Raw genomic sequence first — 19034 nt, 5'->3', positions numbered from 1 at the left:
GCAGATTATTTAGCTTGTTCTAAGCAAAAACTCACTTAATTTTGACTAGTTTTTTCTGAAAACAAGAAAATAAGTTTACTTGTCTTGATTTAAGAATTTTTAGATATTTTGGCTGGAAACAAGACAAAAAATCTAAGCTAGAAAAGCATTTTTTGCAGTGTGATTTCTGGCATAAAAGAAAAATCAATCGTTTTGACCCATACAATGTATTTTTGGCTATTATCGTGCTACTTAAGACTGGTTTTGTGGTCCAGGGTCACATATAGTCTCACATTCTACCAAACATATAGAAAAATTCCTCGTCAACATGCAATGTAAAAAAGCATGGGTAAAGAGTCTGAATGACCTCCATCATGGCACACAGACAATAAAGTCCAACCCTATTGTCAGACATCTGCACACACACGCATGGTTTGATTAACAGTGCATTAACAATGTGAATGAATGTGTCATGCAGTGGTCACAACCACATCCAGAGAGTGGAACATATACTGTACCTATCTTTGATCTGTTTGGCAGCCTTGAGGGTGAAGATAAAGAGGAAGAGAGGAAAAAAGAGCAGGTCGTTAGTATGGCCATGCAGGTAAAGTTTAAGCATGCAATTTGGCTCAGTGCTGGGCTGGATATACACAAGCACACACACACACACACATACAGAGGGTAAATCAGGATCCTAAACATATAAAGCACAGTTAAGCAATTTAACATGGTGTTTGTATATACACATTAGTTCGTAACAGATTCACATTTAATTAACAGATCATAGAAATACAGAGTTTCGTTTTTAATAGCATTACTTGGGTGAAAAAATCAAGTTCCAGACAATACGCAGGATTAGTATGTATAGTTCTTGTTTAATTATTGGCTTTATTTGCTTGCAGTTTTAAACAAGACACTTTAAATTAATTAAACCAAAACAAGCATTTTAATGCATTAAATAAATGATGTCTTAATTTGCAAGTATCCTTTATCAAAAACATCAACATGCGTCTACCTTTGTGAACTCCCCCTCGTCTGCGATGTGCAGTGCATTATTAGCAAACTCCAAAAGTTCCTCTGCACTCTCTAATGCACTGGTGCTTTGGGTCAGCTGGTTCTGGAGAAGAGACAAAGATCATTATTACACTGCAAAAAATGCTTTTCTACCTTAGATTTTTTGTCTTGATTCCAGCCAAAATATCAACAAATTCTTAAATCAAGAAGGATTTTCTAGACGAGTAAAAATTATTTTCTTGTTTTCAGAAAAACAACTCAAAATTAAGTGAGCTTTTGCTTAGAACAAGGCAAAAAATCTAAGCTAGAAAAGCATCTTTTACAGTGTAGTCATTAATGATTTGTGTTAGCTGATTATACCTGTGCTTATATTTTTATAATTCAAACAGTATCTTTTTTCTACACAAGGCTTTCAAAGAGATGTGCATTTTTCATGCTTAAGCAAAAACACACGCAAGTGTTGTTGTAGGCACAAATGCACAGGCCAAATGCGATAGGAAATTATAGCTAACTAACGTCTTCTGGCATTAAAACAGTAGTGTCAGGATTTACTAAAGACGCACACTGAAAATGAGTGGACACAGTTAGTTTTGTGCCTGACCTTATTAAATATGCATTTGTAAGAGTTTCCCTTTATGGGAGGAGAGTGTTAAAATTAATCACATAACGCAATTTACTAACGTTTCAGTCGTCAAATTGCACTGCAAAAAATGCTTTTCTTACTTAGATTTTTTTGTCTTGTTTTCAGCCAAAAAAAATTTCTTGATTTCAGAAAAAATGAGTTAAAATTAAGTGAGTTTTTGCTTAGAACAAGCAAAATAATCTGCTAATGGGGTACACTGCAAAAAATGCTTTTCTAGCTTAGATTTTTTGTCTTGATTCCAGCCAAAATATCAAAAAATTCTTAAATTAAGAAGGATTTTCTAGACGAGTAAAAATTATTTTCTTGTTTTCAGAAAAAACAAGTCAAAATTAAGTGAGTTTTTGCTTAGAACAAGCCAAAAAATCTGCCAATGGGGTAAGAAAAAAAAAACCTAATTTCAAACAGAAAACAAGATTATTTTTCTTACCCCATTGGCAGATTATTTAGCTTGTTTCAAGCAAAAATGTACTTAATATTGACTTTTTTTTCTGAAAACAAGACAATAATTTTTACTCATCTAGAAAATCCTTCTTGATTTAAGAGTTTTTAGATATTTTGGCTGGAAACAAGACAAAAAATCTAAGATAGAAAAGCATTTGTTTGCAGTGTAAGCAAAAAATCTTATTTTAAACAGAAAACAAGATTATTTTTCTTACCCCACTGGCAGAATATTTAGCCTGTTTTAAGCAAAAATGCACTTAATTTGGACTTGTTTTTTCCGAAAACTAGACAATCATTTTTACTTGTCAAGAAAATTTCACCAACAGCACAAATCTGAGTGTAATATTTCTTGAAAGATGCTTAAGCAATATTAAATGTTTACCATTGACCATTACCATTCCTGAATAAATCTGTATGTTTGAATAAATCTGTTGAGTGAATTATTCAATGACACACTCGGTAACTTGTTCAATCCATGAATGAATCTGTTTTTCAACAAACCAGTTGAGTGCATGATACAATGAATGACCTATAAAGACCACCTACTAATGCATCAATGCATCTCACTGAATAATCCTCACCACTAAAACCTGTTAAGAACTGAATATATCTCTGATTACATGTGAACACCTGTAACACAATGACAATTGCATCTTCAGAGACTACTTGTGCTCGAATTAAAAAACTGTCACTGCTGTTGTTGTTGAGCAAAATACATTTAATGATTGTGATCCGAGTCAAAGCAGTCAAAGGTTGCTATTAAGAATCCTTAGATCTTTTAAAAGTGAGGTTTAAGTGGTCTGATTCGCAGATTCTTGAATTACATTTCACTTTAACTTGCACATGAAAATGAGTTCTAGAGAAACATGACATAACACGCAAAAAGCTTTAGCCTACATGTCCACTGAACTGGAAGAATTCTGCTCACTACCCCAGAGGTTCCTGACTGTCTCACACTACTGCATTCTCACAAATACTCCTATTTTAATCAACAAGGTGCACACATGTGTAAATTAAAACACTGACAGTGCAGAACTCAGATAGACATTCAGTGAGCTCACATGTAATCCTACAGTGACCTGAATCACAGTTTAAGTGACTGCAACTATAGAAAATAGCTTAACATTGTCACGTTGCTTACTTTCTATCAATAATTTCTCAGCGTATTAATATAAAATAATTAGGGATGCAGTCTTCTTGTGGGTTTCCACCAAAATAAAAGTCAACATTCACAAATGTTAGTATTGTAATTATACTGTTGTTCTGTAAAATAAAATTAAAAAGTAAGACAAAAATAATAACAACAGCTCTATTAATACATTTATTATAACTTGTCCTTTTCTCAGCAAAGCTGCATTTATTTGTACATTAAAAACACATGCCTGATTCAAGAAAGGGGTCTTAAAAATGGCCAAAGAATATTATTTTACTAACTTAATAATTTTAAGGGATATTGTGCTTTGTTGGTAGGCTATAATATCTACTAGAATGTTAAAAATGTTCAGTGTTATTTATTTTTTTTCCAAAAGCAAGACAAGACTGCAAAAAGCAAATTTTGGCTATTTAATTTATGCGATGGTGAAAAAATTGGAAAAATATGGCGGGGCAAAAAAACATGAAAACCGCATTTGGTAATCGGCCTTCGACCCAGTGTAAAATTTTGGTCATCTTTGGCTGAGAATTTTCATTTTGGTGCATCCATGAAAATAATAATATCAGTCACTGGTTATTAGAATTTTTATAACATTTGCATCGCTATTATTTATTGTTCTGAAATCAGTTAAAAGCTTAGAGAGGAAAGTTTAAGAAATGTGCAATGTAGTGTGTAGCTTTGCATCTGTCAAAGACAGATATTTAGATGTGGTGTATAAGATGTGAAGAACTCGAGAAACAAAGATATAGAGAAGCAACAGGTAACAAAAACCTTAAAGGGATAGTTCACCCAGAAATGAAAATTTGATGTTTATCTGCTTACCCCCAATGCATCCAAGATGTAGGTGACTTTGTTTCCTCAGGAAAACACAAACGAATATTTTTAACGAAAACCGGTGCAGTCTGCCAGCCTTATCATGGACGTGGATGGGCACCAAACCTTTAAAAGTAAACAAAAACATGCACAGACAAATCCAAATTACACCCTGCGACTCGTGATGATACATTGATGTCCTAAGACATGAAACGATCGGTTTTTGTGAGAAACTGAACAATATTTATATCATTTTTAACCTTTGATACACAGCCACGTCCATCTGTCATGTGCACGAGTTTGGCATCAGTCATGTCACATGAGCACGCGCTCTGGCGTAGAATACGCAAACGCCATAATGAGGAAATCAGTGAAAAGTCCCGGATGAGTTTGCGCAAACTGACGTAATCTTTTAGCTTTAAATCGGTTTAAACAATCAGGATAAGCGCAAGTAATTACCATTTTGAATAGCCGCTATACCCACAATCTCTGTGCACTGTGTAAACAATGAGTGTCGTATACACGCCACAGATCGCTTCCGGCGTTTGCGTATACTACACCAGAGCGCATGCACATGTGACGTGACTGATGCCAAACTCGTGCACATGACAGATGGACGTGGCTGTGTATCAAAGGTTAAAAATGATATAAATACTGTTCAGTTTCTTACAAAAACCGATCGTTTCGTGTCTTAGGACATCAATGTATCGTCACGAGCCGCAGGGTGTAATTTGGATTTGTCTGTGCATGTTTTTGTTTACTTTTAAAGGTTTGGTGCCCATCCACGTCCATGATAAGGCTGGTAGACTGCACCGGTTTTCGTTAAAAATATTCGTTTGTGTTTTTCTGAGGAAACAAAGTCACCTACATCTTGGATGCTTTGGGGGTAAGCAGATAAACATCAAATTTTCATTTTTGGGTGAACTATCCCTTTAAAAAGAGCCCTTTAAAGGCTCCTGTACAGTCAGTAATGAACAGCAGCCGGCGTGTTTACGTTCTGTTATGCGGGTAAGGATGGGAAGGGTGCTGATGGCTAATCACGTATCAGAGCTCATTGCTCTCTCTGGTATTGTTCCTGTTCAGTGGACTTAGAGGGCTGGGCACAATACTGCCATTACAACAACATGACATCACAAGCCCAACCAAAGCCAACCACACACACATACAAACACTTACCAGAAACTTAAACAAAAAAACCTGTCTGTATGCACATGCAATCAAAGATATGCGATAACTGAGCCTATAATCCTACTCCAAATATGAGCAGAGCTGCTGTTATTTTATAATGAGTATAAACAAACAAAGCTAATTTCTATGATTCATACACTGCAAAAAATGCTTTTCTAGCTTAGATTTTTTGTCTTGATTCCAGCCAAAATATCAACAAATTCTTAAATCAAGAAGGATTTTCTATACGAGTAAAAATTATTTTCTTGTTTTCAGAAAAACAACTCAAAATTAAGTGAGCTTTTGCTTAGAACAAGCTAAATAATCTGCCAGTGGGGTAAGAAAAAAAATCTTGTTTTCTGTTTAAAAATAGGATTTTTTTTCTTACCCCATTGGCAGATTATTTTGCTTGTTCTAAGCAAAAACTCACTTCATTTTCTGAAAACAAGACAATAATTTTTACTTGTCTAAAAAATCCTTCTTGATTTAAAAATTGATAGATATTTTGGCTGGAAACAAGACAAAAAATCTAAGCTAGAAAAGCATTTTTTGCAGTGAATAGGCTCCTTAAGTCTTAAAAAAAATTACAAATACATCTTTCCTGAGAGAGCAGCAAAGTATGATGAAGCACAGGTGTAAGTGCATCCAGTACAACACAGCTGTGAATGGTTTATTAACTGAACTGTTGATACTGATGCTGTGTTTCTAATGGTGTGACAAAGCGACATCACCTAGACTTAGATCAAACTAAATAAAAGTGACATTTATTGTTAGGTTTACTTGATGATTGTTAGAAGTGCATCTAAATCAGAGGTTGTTAAAACTTTAATTCATTCTCTAACTGTTATTAATGAATGATAAACAGAAACAGTATTCAGTTTTATGTCTATTAAAGGCTAAAATGGATGATTTTGATGACTAAATTGATGATTAAAAGCCCTTAATTTAAGAGGCAAAATTATTACACTGAAAAAATGCTTAGATTTTTTGTCTGGTTTCCAGCCAAAATATCTAAACATTCTTAAATCAAGAAGGATTTTCTAGATGAGTATAAATGATCATGATTTCAGAAAAAACAAGTCAAAATTAAGTGAGTTTTGCTTTAGAACAAGCTAAATAATCTGAGAATGCGGTAAGAAAAATAATCTTGTTTTCTGTTTGTAATGAGATTCTTTTGCTTACCCCATTGGCAGATTATTTGCTTGTTCTAAGCAAAAACTCACTTAATTTTGACTTGTTTTTATTTGTCTAGAAATTACTTATTAATTAAAAAAAAAATTAGATATTTTGGCTGGAAACATGACAAACAAATCTAAGTAAGAAAAGCATGTTTTGCAGTGTAACACAAAGTTAAAAGTGACATTTATTGTTAGGTTTACTTGATGATTGTTAGAAATGCATCTAAATCAGAGGTTGTTAAAACTTTATTTCGTTCTCTAACTGTTATTAATGAATGATAAACAGAAACAGTATTCAGTTTATGTCTATTAAAGGCTAAAATGGATGATTTTGATGACTAAATTGATGATTAAAAGCCCTTAATTTTAGAGGCATAACTATTACACTGCAAAAAATGCTTTTCTTACTTAGATTTTTTGTCTTGTTTCCAGCCAAAACATCTAAACATTCTTAAATCAAGAAGGATTTTGTAGACAAGTAAAGAAAAAACAAGTCAAAATTAAGTGAGTTTTTGCTTAGAACAAGCTAAATAATCTGCCAATTGCGTAAGAAAAATAATCTTGTTTTCTGTTTGAAATAAGATTTTTTTGCTTACCCCATAGGCAGATTATTTGCTAGTTTTAAGCAAAAACTCACTTTATTTTCTGAAAACAAGACAATAATTTTTACTTTCTAAAAAATCCTTCTTGATTTAAAAATTGTTAGATATTTTGGCTGGAAACAAGACAAACAAATCTAAATAAGAAAAGCATGTTTTGCAGTGTAACACAAAGTTAAAAGTGACATTTATTGTCAGGTTTACTCGATGATTGTTAGAAATGCATTTAAATCAGAGGTTGTTAAAACTTTATTTCGTTCTCTAACTGTTATTAATGAATGATAAACAGAAACAGTATTCTGTTTTATGTCTATTAAATGCTAAAATTGATGATTTTGATGACTAAATTGATGATTAAAAAGCCCTTAATTTAAGAGGCACAATTATTACACTGCAAAAATGCTTACTTAGATTATTTGTCTTGTTTCCAGCCAAAATATCTAAACATTCTTAAATCAAGAAGGATTTTCAAGACAAGTAAAAAAAAACATTCTTGTTTTCAGAAAAAAACAAGTCAAAATGGAGTGAGTTTTTGCTTAGAACAAGCTAAATAATCTGAGAATGCGGTAAGAAAAATAATCTTGTTTTCTGTTTGTAATAAGATACTTTTGCTTACCCCATTGGCAGATTATTTGCTTGTTCTAAGCAAAAACTTGTTTTTATTTGTCTAGAAATTACTTATTAATTACATTTTTTTTTTTTAGATATTTTGGCTGGAAACATGACAAACAAATCTAAATAAGAAAAACATGTTTTGCAGTGTAACACAAAGTTAAAAGTGACATTTATTGTCAGGTTTACTCGATGATTGATCAATTTTCATCCATTTTCATCAATTTTCTGTTTTATGTCTATTAAATGCTAAAATTGATGTTTTTGATGACTAAATTGATGATTAAAAGCCCTTAATTTAAGAGGCACAATTATTACACTGCAAAAATGCTTTTCTTACTTAGATTATTTGTCTTGTTTCCAGCCAAAATATCTAAACATTCTTAAATCAAGAAGGATTTTCAAGACAAGTAAAAAAACATTCTTGTTTTCAGAAAAAAAAAAAAAAGTCAAAATGGAGTGAGTTTTTGCTTAGAACAAGCAAAATAATCTGCCAATGGGGTAAACTTAAAAAAAAATCATATTTCAAACAGAAAATAAGATTATTTTTCTTACCCCACTGGCAGATTATTTAGCTTGTTTCAAGCAAAAAATGTGCTTAATCTTGACTTCTTTTTTAAACATGACAATAATTTTTACTCGTCTAGAAAATCCTTCTTGATTTAAGAATGTTTATATATTTTGGTTGGAAACAAGACAAAAAAATCTAAATTATGCACCTTGATAACACTTGGTATAAGGCACCATTTAACAAATATCATTTTAAATTACTTCTTATGTTGATTCTACATCAGTTTTGGGATTCAATGTGCCACTCCCAAAGTACTTTGAGGTAGTTACCTGAAGCTCATGTGATTTCCGTATTTTTTCTTGTTTGATGGTGTTTGTCATACTCTCTTTCATCTCATCTAGGATGGAGTACAGCGTGTCGAATTCCTCCTCCAAATCCGACACCACCTGTGTGGAGTTGACCTGAAACATGACAAAATATCAAAATGAAGAGGGGGAAAAAAGTTTGAAAAAAAAAAAAACAATCACTTAAAAGAAAGAATAACCACTAGTAATCTTTTGGCAGCTTCCAATGTTTAAATTCAAGAGCTAATAAGTGTGGTAAATCATCAATTAAGAGATAAAAGGTAGAAATTATAAGATAAAAAGTCAAATTCATGAGACTTTCCAGGCCATATTTTTTACCTTAATTTTTCACTTTTCAAAAGCACTAGAATTAGAAATATATCCTGGCATCTCTGCTTGCGTAAACAAGCCTTGCTGCGGTATACAGTAATGTCGTATACAGTTGAAAACAGTACAGCGTTGCTGAGTTTGTATATATTAACTTCACTTTTAAAGTGCTTACCTGAACTCGACCCAAAGTGTGATTCAGCGTTTCGATGAAATTCTGGAGCTCCTCATTTTTGTTTGCTAATGTGGCAATTATCCTCTGTAAGGCATCCTGCAAAAAACAAACAAAAGAAATAATAATACAAATGCTCACTTTGTTGTGTTGTATTTACTGTATTTGTCCTATTGCTTGTCATTTGTTTTTTGGCTCTTATTAATCTGCTTTGTTGTCTTCATTGTCAGCAGTTTCTTGAGGATATTTCCCTTACAGCTGTTAGCCTCATTCATTTTTAATGTGATGCTAAAATTGCTTAGGTATCTAAAATACCAGATGACTCATATCACGATTAAAGTTTTTGACTACAGCATCAGACATATTATTCATGCACTGATGAATCTGGCAAGGTGACAACAGTGCCAATAATGCTGCCAAACTGCCTACTTATAACCTTAATAGCCTATATTTATTTTGCATGAAAAGTGACAGTGTCTTGTGCCACGTATTTCCACGTGCCTGACTCTTGATGAGGTTTCTCATTTTCTGGACAATGCCATGCAATGAGGCCAGCTTTTTAACATGCATTGCACTTCCTCAGTCTCTCACTCTCTTATTTACAATTCCAGCCTCTATATTTTGCACTGAGAATCTCTCAGAATCATCTGAGGAATTTTGCATCAGAGTGATGTGTAGATCAGATGTACAAACTTAACATGTAACATTGCAAATTCTTGTCTCAATTTCTCTGTCTTTCTTTAAAATGATCTGATAAGCTGATGAAAAATGAATCAAATTTAGATTTTCCTTTTTTGTATTTTAGTGTTTTGAAATATTTTTTTTTATTTGGGCCATTGCACACTTATAAACAGTCAAGTTAGTGTTAGTGATAGAAACTTGCAGAGAAGACCAGAAATAGACGCTCAGCAGGATGATTTATTGAAAATGACATATCAGTCTTAAATTATTTGCATCCCATATCATCACTGCATCATCTAAAATATTATCTATTAAATTTATTTTAATCTATTAAATCTATTTTAATATATTATATTTAAAAAAGAAAATATATATATATATATCAAGCCTTGGTTTTTGCTGTGCTGATATAAATAAGAAAATGTTTGACCCAATTTAATATATAGTCATCTCAATCCTCTAAGGCTTGCACAGTGTGTCCCATATGGCAACTCATGTGGAAACTTCTCAGATGCTCTACTTCAAGAATAACATTGGTCTTTATTTTCTTTGTAATACACAAAATCACCATCATCTTTAAAAACTGATACCACCAGAGATCAATAAACTGTTACAGAACTGATCAATATTGATGCCAGATCAATAACTGCTACAATAGACAGGAAGCTACAAGAGATGGGAGCTGGTCACTTTAAGACGTATGATTTTGTATGAAGCTTGCATAGTTTGCAATTTCACAAATTCCAGCTGAACTTGTACAGCTGTAACTCATTAGCTCATTACAACTCACATTTTTTGGCTGATGCTTGCTCATGTCACAATGCAAGTATGTGTACATAAGCAATAAGTAGCTGGCTGCATTTCATTTAACACCAACCGGTGTCATTAATAACAAAGGTTTCTGGATTCTCCATATGGTCCCTTTAATGAGAAGCCAAGTAATGCCACCACTGCAGGTTTCTAGACATGGCCGTATGCAAAGCTAATCAAATTTCAGTAGAAGGACAATCCTCTGGTCAATGGAGAAACATAAGCGAAAGCAGAAGCCTGTAATCCAGTCACTTTGTGGATCAGGTTAGTAATTGTGATTAAGAGCAGCTTAAAGGTAATTTCTAGGGCTGCACTCAACTAAAGAGTGTATTTAAGTATCAGTTTACTATTAGTCTTAGGTTTATTAATAAACCACATAAATCATAATAATATGCCTTTAATTGCCTAAATAGCCAATAAGCGCTTAAGTGCATGGATAAAGCTTGCACAATAGCAAGGAGACGGCAGTAACATTTTAATAATTTATTGGTAAACTAGTGCTTTCTTTGTTTTAGGTTTAAGTCATCGACACTGACTCGTCATCTCTGAGAATGTTTGCTTTCAATTTGAATTGGTTCATTTGAAAGTAGACTCTCTATAGATACATATAAAAAAGTTTCAAAAGTTTTGACCACAAATTCACAGAGACCAAGACGGCAGAAAGTGCATCCTGTTTTCTTTTATTATTTTAAAAGAGCACAATGTTTCGTTGTTATTCTGAGTGCATAACAAATAAATGTAGAGTGTGTATGGATTCTAAAGGTGTTAATTTATCAGTATGACCAAAAATGATGGAGTATTTTGCAGTAAGCACGCTACTTTTCAGCTTCCACACTCCTCAGAGACACTTGAATAGTGCACATTTTCATAGTTTAACATTAGATTGAGTGTAAATTTGGATGTCCTGCCCGATGTACTATATTACCACACAGACCAGCGGTTAACGATCTGTCTGTCACGGACTGCGTGACTTTGCCACTTCCTGCTGATTTATTTTCAATACCTAAGCGACTAAGGCTTGGTCAACCAAGCCTCTTCTTGAAGACTAACAGTTAGTCGAATATTAGGGGGCAACCCTAGTCATTTCTGTTATTGTCTGTTTCTGTTTGCATTTTACTAATTATTTAACATAGCCCACTACAACAGTGTAATTTCTAACTCTCAAAATAGCTTTAGCATGTTAATGGATATGCAAATATTTTGACTTGGCAGATTAGATTTGATTTGCATGCTGATGCAAAGCAAATATGGACTTACTAGACTTAATAGATTTACAGAAAAGATTTTGTGAGCATGTAAGAAATGCCGCTGCTGCATCAATATTTGCACATAAATCCTGTATCAGGTCTAGACAGGTGGAGCTGGGGGAGGTGGAGGGTTTCAGAGGAACCTTCAGCAGGACCAGCTTACAGTAAGTTGTAAGCTGAAGCTGACTATTTAAATGTTGAGCAAGCAAGCTCCTTGGCTGCAGAATCAGCAGAAGCCAATCAGCTTAAGGTGTGATAGTTAGCAGAATGCACATAAAGGACTTATCAGCCAGCATGATTCAGAGTTTCAACCTGTATTGTTAAAAGCGCTATATAAATAGAGGACTTAACTGACTTGACATTTGTAGGCTTCATGCTTTCTAACCTTATCTCCAATATTCCCCTCTTTGTGTTGCAATTAGTCTGCTTACTGTACCTATAAAATATAAAAAAGTCTATATCAGTAGTTCCATATTTATATTGGGTGATCGATTTAGGGGCACAAAAAACCTGATCAGGCGAACTGTAAAAAAGTGTGACCAAGTGTGACATTTGTTAGATTCTGAGAGTTGCAGTTTGTGCCTTTTTAAATATTTTAATACAGTCATCATGATTTATAAAGTGGCACTACTTAGGCAATGGCAAGGATGTCCAAACTCAGTCCTGGAGGGCCAGGGTCCTGTAGAGTTTAGCTCCAACTTGCCTCAGCACACCTGGAAGTTTCTAGCATAGGGGTGAGCGGGGCACAACCTAACGAGGGGTCAATTGTAACACACACGGTTCAAATATTTCCACACACGCTAGCATAACCAAATTTGCGGTATTTACTAGTTGCCATAGCAACACTATGCAGAGAAAAAAGAGCGCCAAAATTCAAAAGCATTTTGAAGATATCGCTGAATATTTATTTTACCATAGTAAAAGCACATTTCTGGCTGAAATAAACTTTTCATTTCAGTTTTTAGTATTTACTTAAAATTAGACAAAACTGCTATTATTTTAATCTCCAATTTGTTATTTATCAGTTTAGATTGGCAAACCAGCAGAAGACACTAACCTTTTTTAAACTCCAGTCGCGCAAATAGGGAACGTTGTAACACTGTGTGACAATATGCCCCGCTGTTATTAAACTATGCTATTCTATGACATTAGCGGTGCAATTTACACTATTTACTTCTAAGGAATTTGATAAGAAACCACAAGAAACAGGTGAATAAAGGCTGGCAATCAATGTTTAATGTTCAGATGTTATTATTTTATTTAATGTAAAGCATTTTGGCTGGTTTATGTGTGTGGTGTTCTATGAGAGCTGTGTGTGGAGGGATGGGAGTGTTTTTCTGAATGTGTATATGTGTTTCATTTATTTGTCCACATTGTTTTGAACTACTGTACAACTGTGTGTTGCGATCAGGGCCGTTCAAAGCATTGTTGCGATGTGACCATTGCCAAACTCCAAAATTAGATCATTTTTATTTTTTTTAAAAACGTCATTACTTCATTTGAAAAAGTTAACACATGTATTTTACTGACAAAATATTTTAGTTATGTATATTTTTTTAATTCGATCAGATAACATTTTAAGCTGTCACATGGTCGTGTTACAACGTACCCCTCAGATGTTACAATGTACCCCACCTACGGGGCATGTTGTCACGTTTCACTTCCTTTCTTTTGAGGTAAATAACGAAAAACGTATACACTGTAAATATGAAACAAAGCAATATATTTGTACTAAACAAGTGTGAAAATAGTGTGGATAAAAATTGTACTCTGAACCCCAAGTGGATTTACATAAACCGCGAAATTCAAAAAGTGTTAGGTTGTGCCCCGCTCTCCCCTACCTGGTAAGAGTTTGATTAACTGTCTTGTGATTTGTGTTGGAGCTAAATTCTGAAGGACACCAGCCCTCCAGGACCGAGTTTGGCCACGTCTGGGCGATGATCTCTTCAGAGATAGAAGTTGAAGAGCATCTGCTTCACATCCTCACTCTAATAATGAAATCCTAGAACCTCATCCCAACCACTTCATACTCTGCAAACCACCCAAGTGCACGCTGGAGGTCACAACCCTACGAGGCCATCAGGACAACATCATCCACAAATAGCAGCCCAACTACACCCAGGGACTTTAGTATCTTAAAGTTAACAGCCTCCACCCCAAACACCTTGCCATTTGGGAACTTTTTAACTACTTCAGCAACTTCAGCCAGGGAGTCCTCCATCCCTGCCCCTTTTCCTGAGGATGTATCCTCAGAAGTTTCTCTCAGAGTGCTCCTTCCAATTCTAGTCTATATCACCAGGAGAGGTCATTAAAGCCTGGATCAGGCCATTCTTTACCCACCTAAGGCCTATATTATACTTCAGTATTTAGGCAAAATCGCAGTGTATGCAACACGTTTCTAGCAGAATTTATGATCAATAAATATAACCATATTTTCTGCTCTCTTGGAGCCACACTAAGTTTAGGTTCAACCTTAATTAAACATACATGAGCCACTGAAAACAAAGGATCACTTGAAAATCTGAGGTTGCAACTGAACCTTGTAGACAGTGGGTCTCTAGGAGCAGGGTTGAAGATCCCTGCCCTAGCGACACATAAAAACCAAACTATTCTTTGGATTTGATCCATCTGATGGTTTGCCAGAGCCTTTTTGAGGCCAAACATAAGGCCGATTTAGGAGTCCTTTGGGTTAACTGATCAGACATATAGCTGTTTGCAAAAGGTGTTGTACTTAAAGGAGTAGTTCACTTTCAGAGCAAAAAATTATAGATAATGTACTCACACCCTTGTCATCCAAGATGTTCATGTCTTTCTTTCTTCAGTCGTAAAGAAATTGTCCATATAATGGACTTCTATGGTGCTTCCAAAATGCAGTTTAAATGCAGCTTCAAAAAGCTGGCTAAAGTAATCCAATATGCATGAACAACAGATAGGAGTGAATGCTTATCAGATCAGACACTGTGAGACAGCAGCATGCCATGATGAAGCAGGCTGAGGGATTTAGCAGAAAGGACAATCACTCTCAATGAACTAATACTAATGTATTAAATGTAGAAAACCTACTAAACATATATTTACAAAAAAAGATTCAAAAATCCACACAATACAATTTGCAAATGGTCACACATTTCTTCGAAGTTGCTGTGCTTAGGCAACCTGTTGTTTTGATTGTCAACTAGGTTATGCATTTGTGAACTGAATTTTGTTAAGTTATTTATAGACGTAGCTAATAAGCATAGTGCAACTTGTTAGAAAAAAAAACAAAAACAAATTTAGGTATGTTGTAGATCCCACTGTAATGCAAAAAGCCAGAACGCCATGAAAAGGTAGTGCAAGCAAGATATGAAATGTAATGTACTTGCACTTCATTTGTCAAGCTATGCCACAAATTTATAAGCTCAGTCTCTTAATAGAGTACTGCAGCAGAACTATTTACTCCACAAAAACATAAACATGCACGGAGGCTAATTAATTACTCTCTTTACAGAAATGAGCATCTCTCTAAGCACTGTGCAAGCACAAACACAAAGTCAACAATAGGGTGGAGACAGAATGACGTACAGCATGCTATTCTGGTCAGACGGTCCCTAATTCCCTCAAATCCACACCACACTATAGTCTGAGTCCAGGAGAGAAGGCTAGTTAAGGATAAAGGCTTCTGGGCCTAATCCAGAGAAACAGCTCTTCTCACACTATATATACACATCAAATACAATGTCACAACCTTTGCGTTAGTTTGCATTATCTAGAACACTAGCAAACAGTTATAATGTTTTCATGATCACAGCTAGATCTGCATAATATATTACTATATATGTGACCCTGGACCACAAAACCAGTCTTAAGTCGCATGGGTATATTTGTCGCAATAGCCAAAAATACATTTTATGGGTCAAAATGATCAGTTTCTAATTTATGCCAAAAATCATGAGGATATTAAGTAAAGATCATGTTGCATGAAGATATTTTGTTAATTTCCTACCGTAAATATAGCAAAAGTTAATTTTTGATTAGTAATATGCATTGCTAAGAGCTTCATTTGGACAACTTTAAAGGCGATTCTCTCAATATTTAGATTTTTGGCCTCCCTCTGATTGCAGATTTTCATCATCTGAAACTGAGTAAACAGGCTTTCCATTGATGTATAAATCACAATTTAAAAAATGACCCTTATGACTGGTTTTGTGGTCCAGGGTCACATAAAGGAATACTGTATTATCAGTTTTATTATAAATACTGACATTTCAGGATTTCTCTCCATATAGTGGACTTCTATGGAGTTTTTGAATTTCCAAAATGAAGTTTAAATGCAGCTTCAAACGGCTCTAAACAATCCTAGCCAAGGAAGAAGGGTCTTCTCAAGCAAAACAATACATTATTTTCTAAAATCTAAAAGCATTTGAGATTAAAAAGTAATCAATTGTGACTTTGTTTACTTTAACTGTTCTACCCTAAATCTTAAACTTTATTCTAAGATGTCCTTGTTACAGTGTATTCATACAATTAAGTACTGAGTAATGTTAATTATCAACAATATGGTTGGGATTAGGGTTTGGTTTAGGGTTAGTTGCATGTAATCATGCATACTGTAATTGACTGTTGTTACTATAGTAAGTACAAGTGTAAAACCAACCCTGTAAAATACTATTATAAAGTGAAAAGAGAGAGCAGCGAGAAGTTGCAATGAAAAAATGGAGGCAGATTGAACCAATTCTAATTTGATCTATTTCAACATATGAATAGCTCAAGATGGATTTGCAAAATAAATAGGGTGAAGAGACATTACGTTTTTTTTCCACCACTTTTTACTTAAATTAGTGTACTTGTTTACCACAGAGACAACAGCTTCAGTGAAGAACATGCCTGAGATGAAATCTGAGACAATGAGACATGTGATGTGAAGAAAAACAACGAAATAACCAAATAAATATCATGTGAGCATGTCCTTTGGAAGAATATTGGCACTGATGTTTGCCATTCAGATGAGTTTCAAAATGGCTAAAGATTTGACACGCTTGACACCGTCTGTTACATTCAGCTTGCCGAAGCTTAGTCAACACAAAACTATTGACAGCCGACTGCAAAGGGAAACATGAGAGGGCATAGCTGACCTAGTTCAGACATATAAGACAGATTTGCTTGTAACTATCTGTAATTTGCTCTTTGACCACCACAGATCCACACCCTGAGGCTTAGAATTAGAGACAATAATCTCCACCTTTGTAACAGACTCACATGCTTACACTTATCATTGAGGAGTTTATGGAGGCCAGTAAACCTGATCTAACTTTCTGGGGCTGCAATCTGATCCCCTCACGTTTCCTCTGACTGCTGCTATAGACTCCAGATGAGATGAATTTTGACTTCCAGGTGAATAGAACGGCCACCCGTTGAAAAGCCCAATGTTACGTCTTTGAAATCTGACTCCGTTGAAGACCCACAACGGCGTGACCCACTTCCTGATAATTCATTCGTATTGCACTCGGATTGTGCGCTATATATTCTCTGACTCGACCAGCCTTGATACAGCAAACATGCACAAATGTGACCCTGGACCACAAAACCAGTCTTAAGTAGCAAGGGTATATTTGTAGAAATAGACAAAAATACATTGTATGGGTCAAAATGATCGATTTTTCTTTTAGGATCATGTTCCATGAAGATATTTCGTAAACTTCCTACTGTAAATATATCAAAACCTTTTAATTAGTAATATGCATTGCAACTTTATTTTTTTCAATATTTAGATTTTTTCACATTCAAGATTTTTTTTTTTGGTCCTAACCATACATTAATGGAAAGTTTATTTATTCAGCTTTCATATGATATATAAATCTCAATTTCAAAAATATTGACCCTTATGACTGGTTTTGTGGTCCAGGGTCACATATTAAGCAGAAATCAGAAAACGTGTAATATTAAATCTAAGATCATGTTCCATGAAAATACTTTGTAAATTTCTTACCATAAATATATCAAAAAATATTTTTTAATTAGTAATATGCATTGCTAAGAACTTCATTTGAACAACTTTTAAGGTGATTTTCTCAATATTTAGATTTATTTGCACCCTCAGATTCCAGATTTGGAAAAAGTTGTATCTCAGCCAAATATTGTCCTAACAAACCATTCATCAAAGGAAAGCTTATTTATTCAGCTGTTAGATTAGGCAAAAATTTTAGGGTCTGGGGTCACAAATGTGTATTTCCAATGTTATCTACCCAACAAATGTGACCCTAGACCACAAAACCAGTCTTAAGTAGCATTGTTATATTTGTAGCAATAGGCAAAAATCCATTGCATGGGTCAAAATGATCAATTTTATGCCAAAAATCATTAGGATATTAAGATCATGTTCCATCATAGGCTCCATGGAAAAACATGAGATATTCTCGGTTCATTTTAACTACTGAGAAGTGGATTATAGCTTGTACGACTTCATTATTTTGAGCACCCACCGGCAGAATCATAAATTGGTGCCTATGGGTTCCATGAAAATAATTAGTTAATTTCCTACCATAAATATATCAAAACTTAACTTTTGATTAGTAATATGCATTGCTAAAAACTTCACTTGGACAACTTTAAAGGCAATTTTCTCAATATTTTGATTTATTTGCACCCTCAGATTCCAGATTTTGCATCTCAGCCAAATATTGTCCTAACAAACCATTCATCAAAGGAAAGCTTATTTATTCAGCTTTCAGATGATGTATAAATCTCAATTTCAAAGAATTGACCCTTATGACTGGTTTTGTGGTCCAGGGTCACAAATGTGTATTTCCGATGTTATCTACCAAACACATGCACTTGATTCAATAATCAAAGCACGACAAATGTGACCCTAGACCATTCATACGAGTCAATTTTTTTTTAAATTAAGATTTATACATAATCTGAAAGCTGAATAAATAACCTTTCCATCTGTTAGGAAAGCACAATATTTGGCTGGAGATACAACTATTTGAAAAACTAAAATCTAAGGGTGCAAAAAATCATATTACAAATCAAAAAATTAACTTTTGATATATTTATAGCAGGAAATGTACAAAATATATAAATAAATACCTATACAATGTATTTTTGCCTATTGCTACAAATATACCTGCGCTACTTTTAAGACTTTAAGGTTTTGTGCTCTGGGTAATAAGTCTTGCATTACAATTACACACAATGCTAAACTTATCAACATGACTTGCATTTATTGCTTCCAAGCAAGGAGAGCAAGAACATACACAAATATACAAAGATGCAACACACCTATGTAAACACACAAGACAAAGATCTCTTCGACAGCTTCCTCAGAGGTCACAGTTATTATAAAATATTTAACAGTGTTATTA

At 34.2% G+C, this 19034-nt stretch overlaps 1 protein-coding gene across 6 annotated transcripts in view; it reads right to left on the bottom strand.

Moving 5' to 3' along the window:
- The window catches only part of fsd1l (fibronectin type III and SPRY domain containing 1-like), a 44669-nt gene that overhangs the window by 24890 nt on the left and 745 nt on the right, over positions 1 to 19034 (bottom strand). For all 6 annotated transcript variants that reach the window (XM_073840588.1, XM_073840589.1, XM_073840590.1 and 3 more), the window contains exons 2-5: positions 8957 to 9052; positions 8440 to 8571; positions 995 to 1096; positions 498 to 520 (exon numbers count right to left, since the gene is read on the bottom strand). In XM_073840588.1, the coding sequence (XP_073696689.1) occupies positions 498 to 520; positions 995 to 1096; positions 8440 to 8571; positions 8957 to 9052 (353 nt within the window). The remainder of the gene's footprint in view (positions 1 to 497; positions 521 to 994; positions 1097 to 8439; positions 8572 to 8956; positions 9053 to 19034) is intronic.

This window comes from Garra rufa, chromosome 5 (assembly GCF_049309525.1).
Source record: "Garra rufa chromosome 5, GarRuf1.0, whole genome shotgun sequence".
NCBI classification, from domain to species: Eukaryota; Metazoa; Chordata; class Actinopteri; order Cypriniformes; family Cyprinidae; genus Garra; species Garra rufa.
This window is presented reverse-complemented; position numbering and strand designations above follow the sequence as displayed.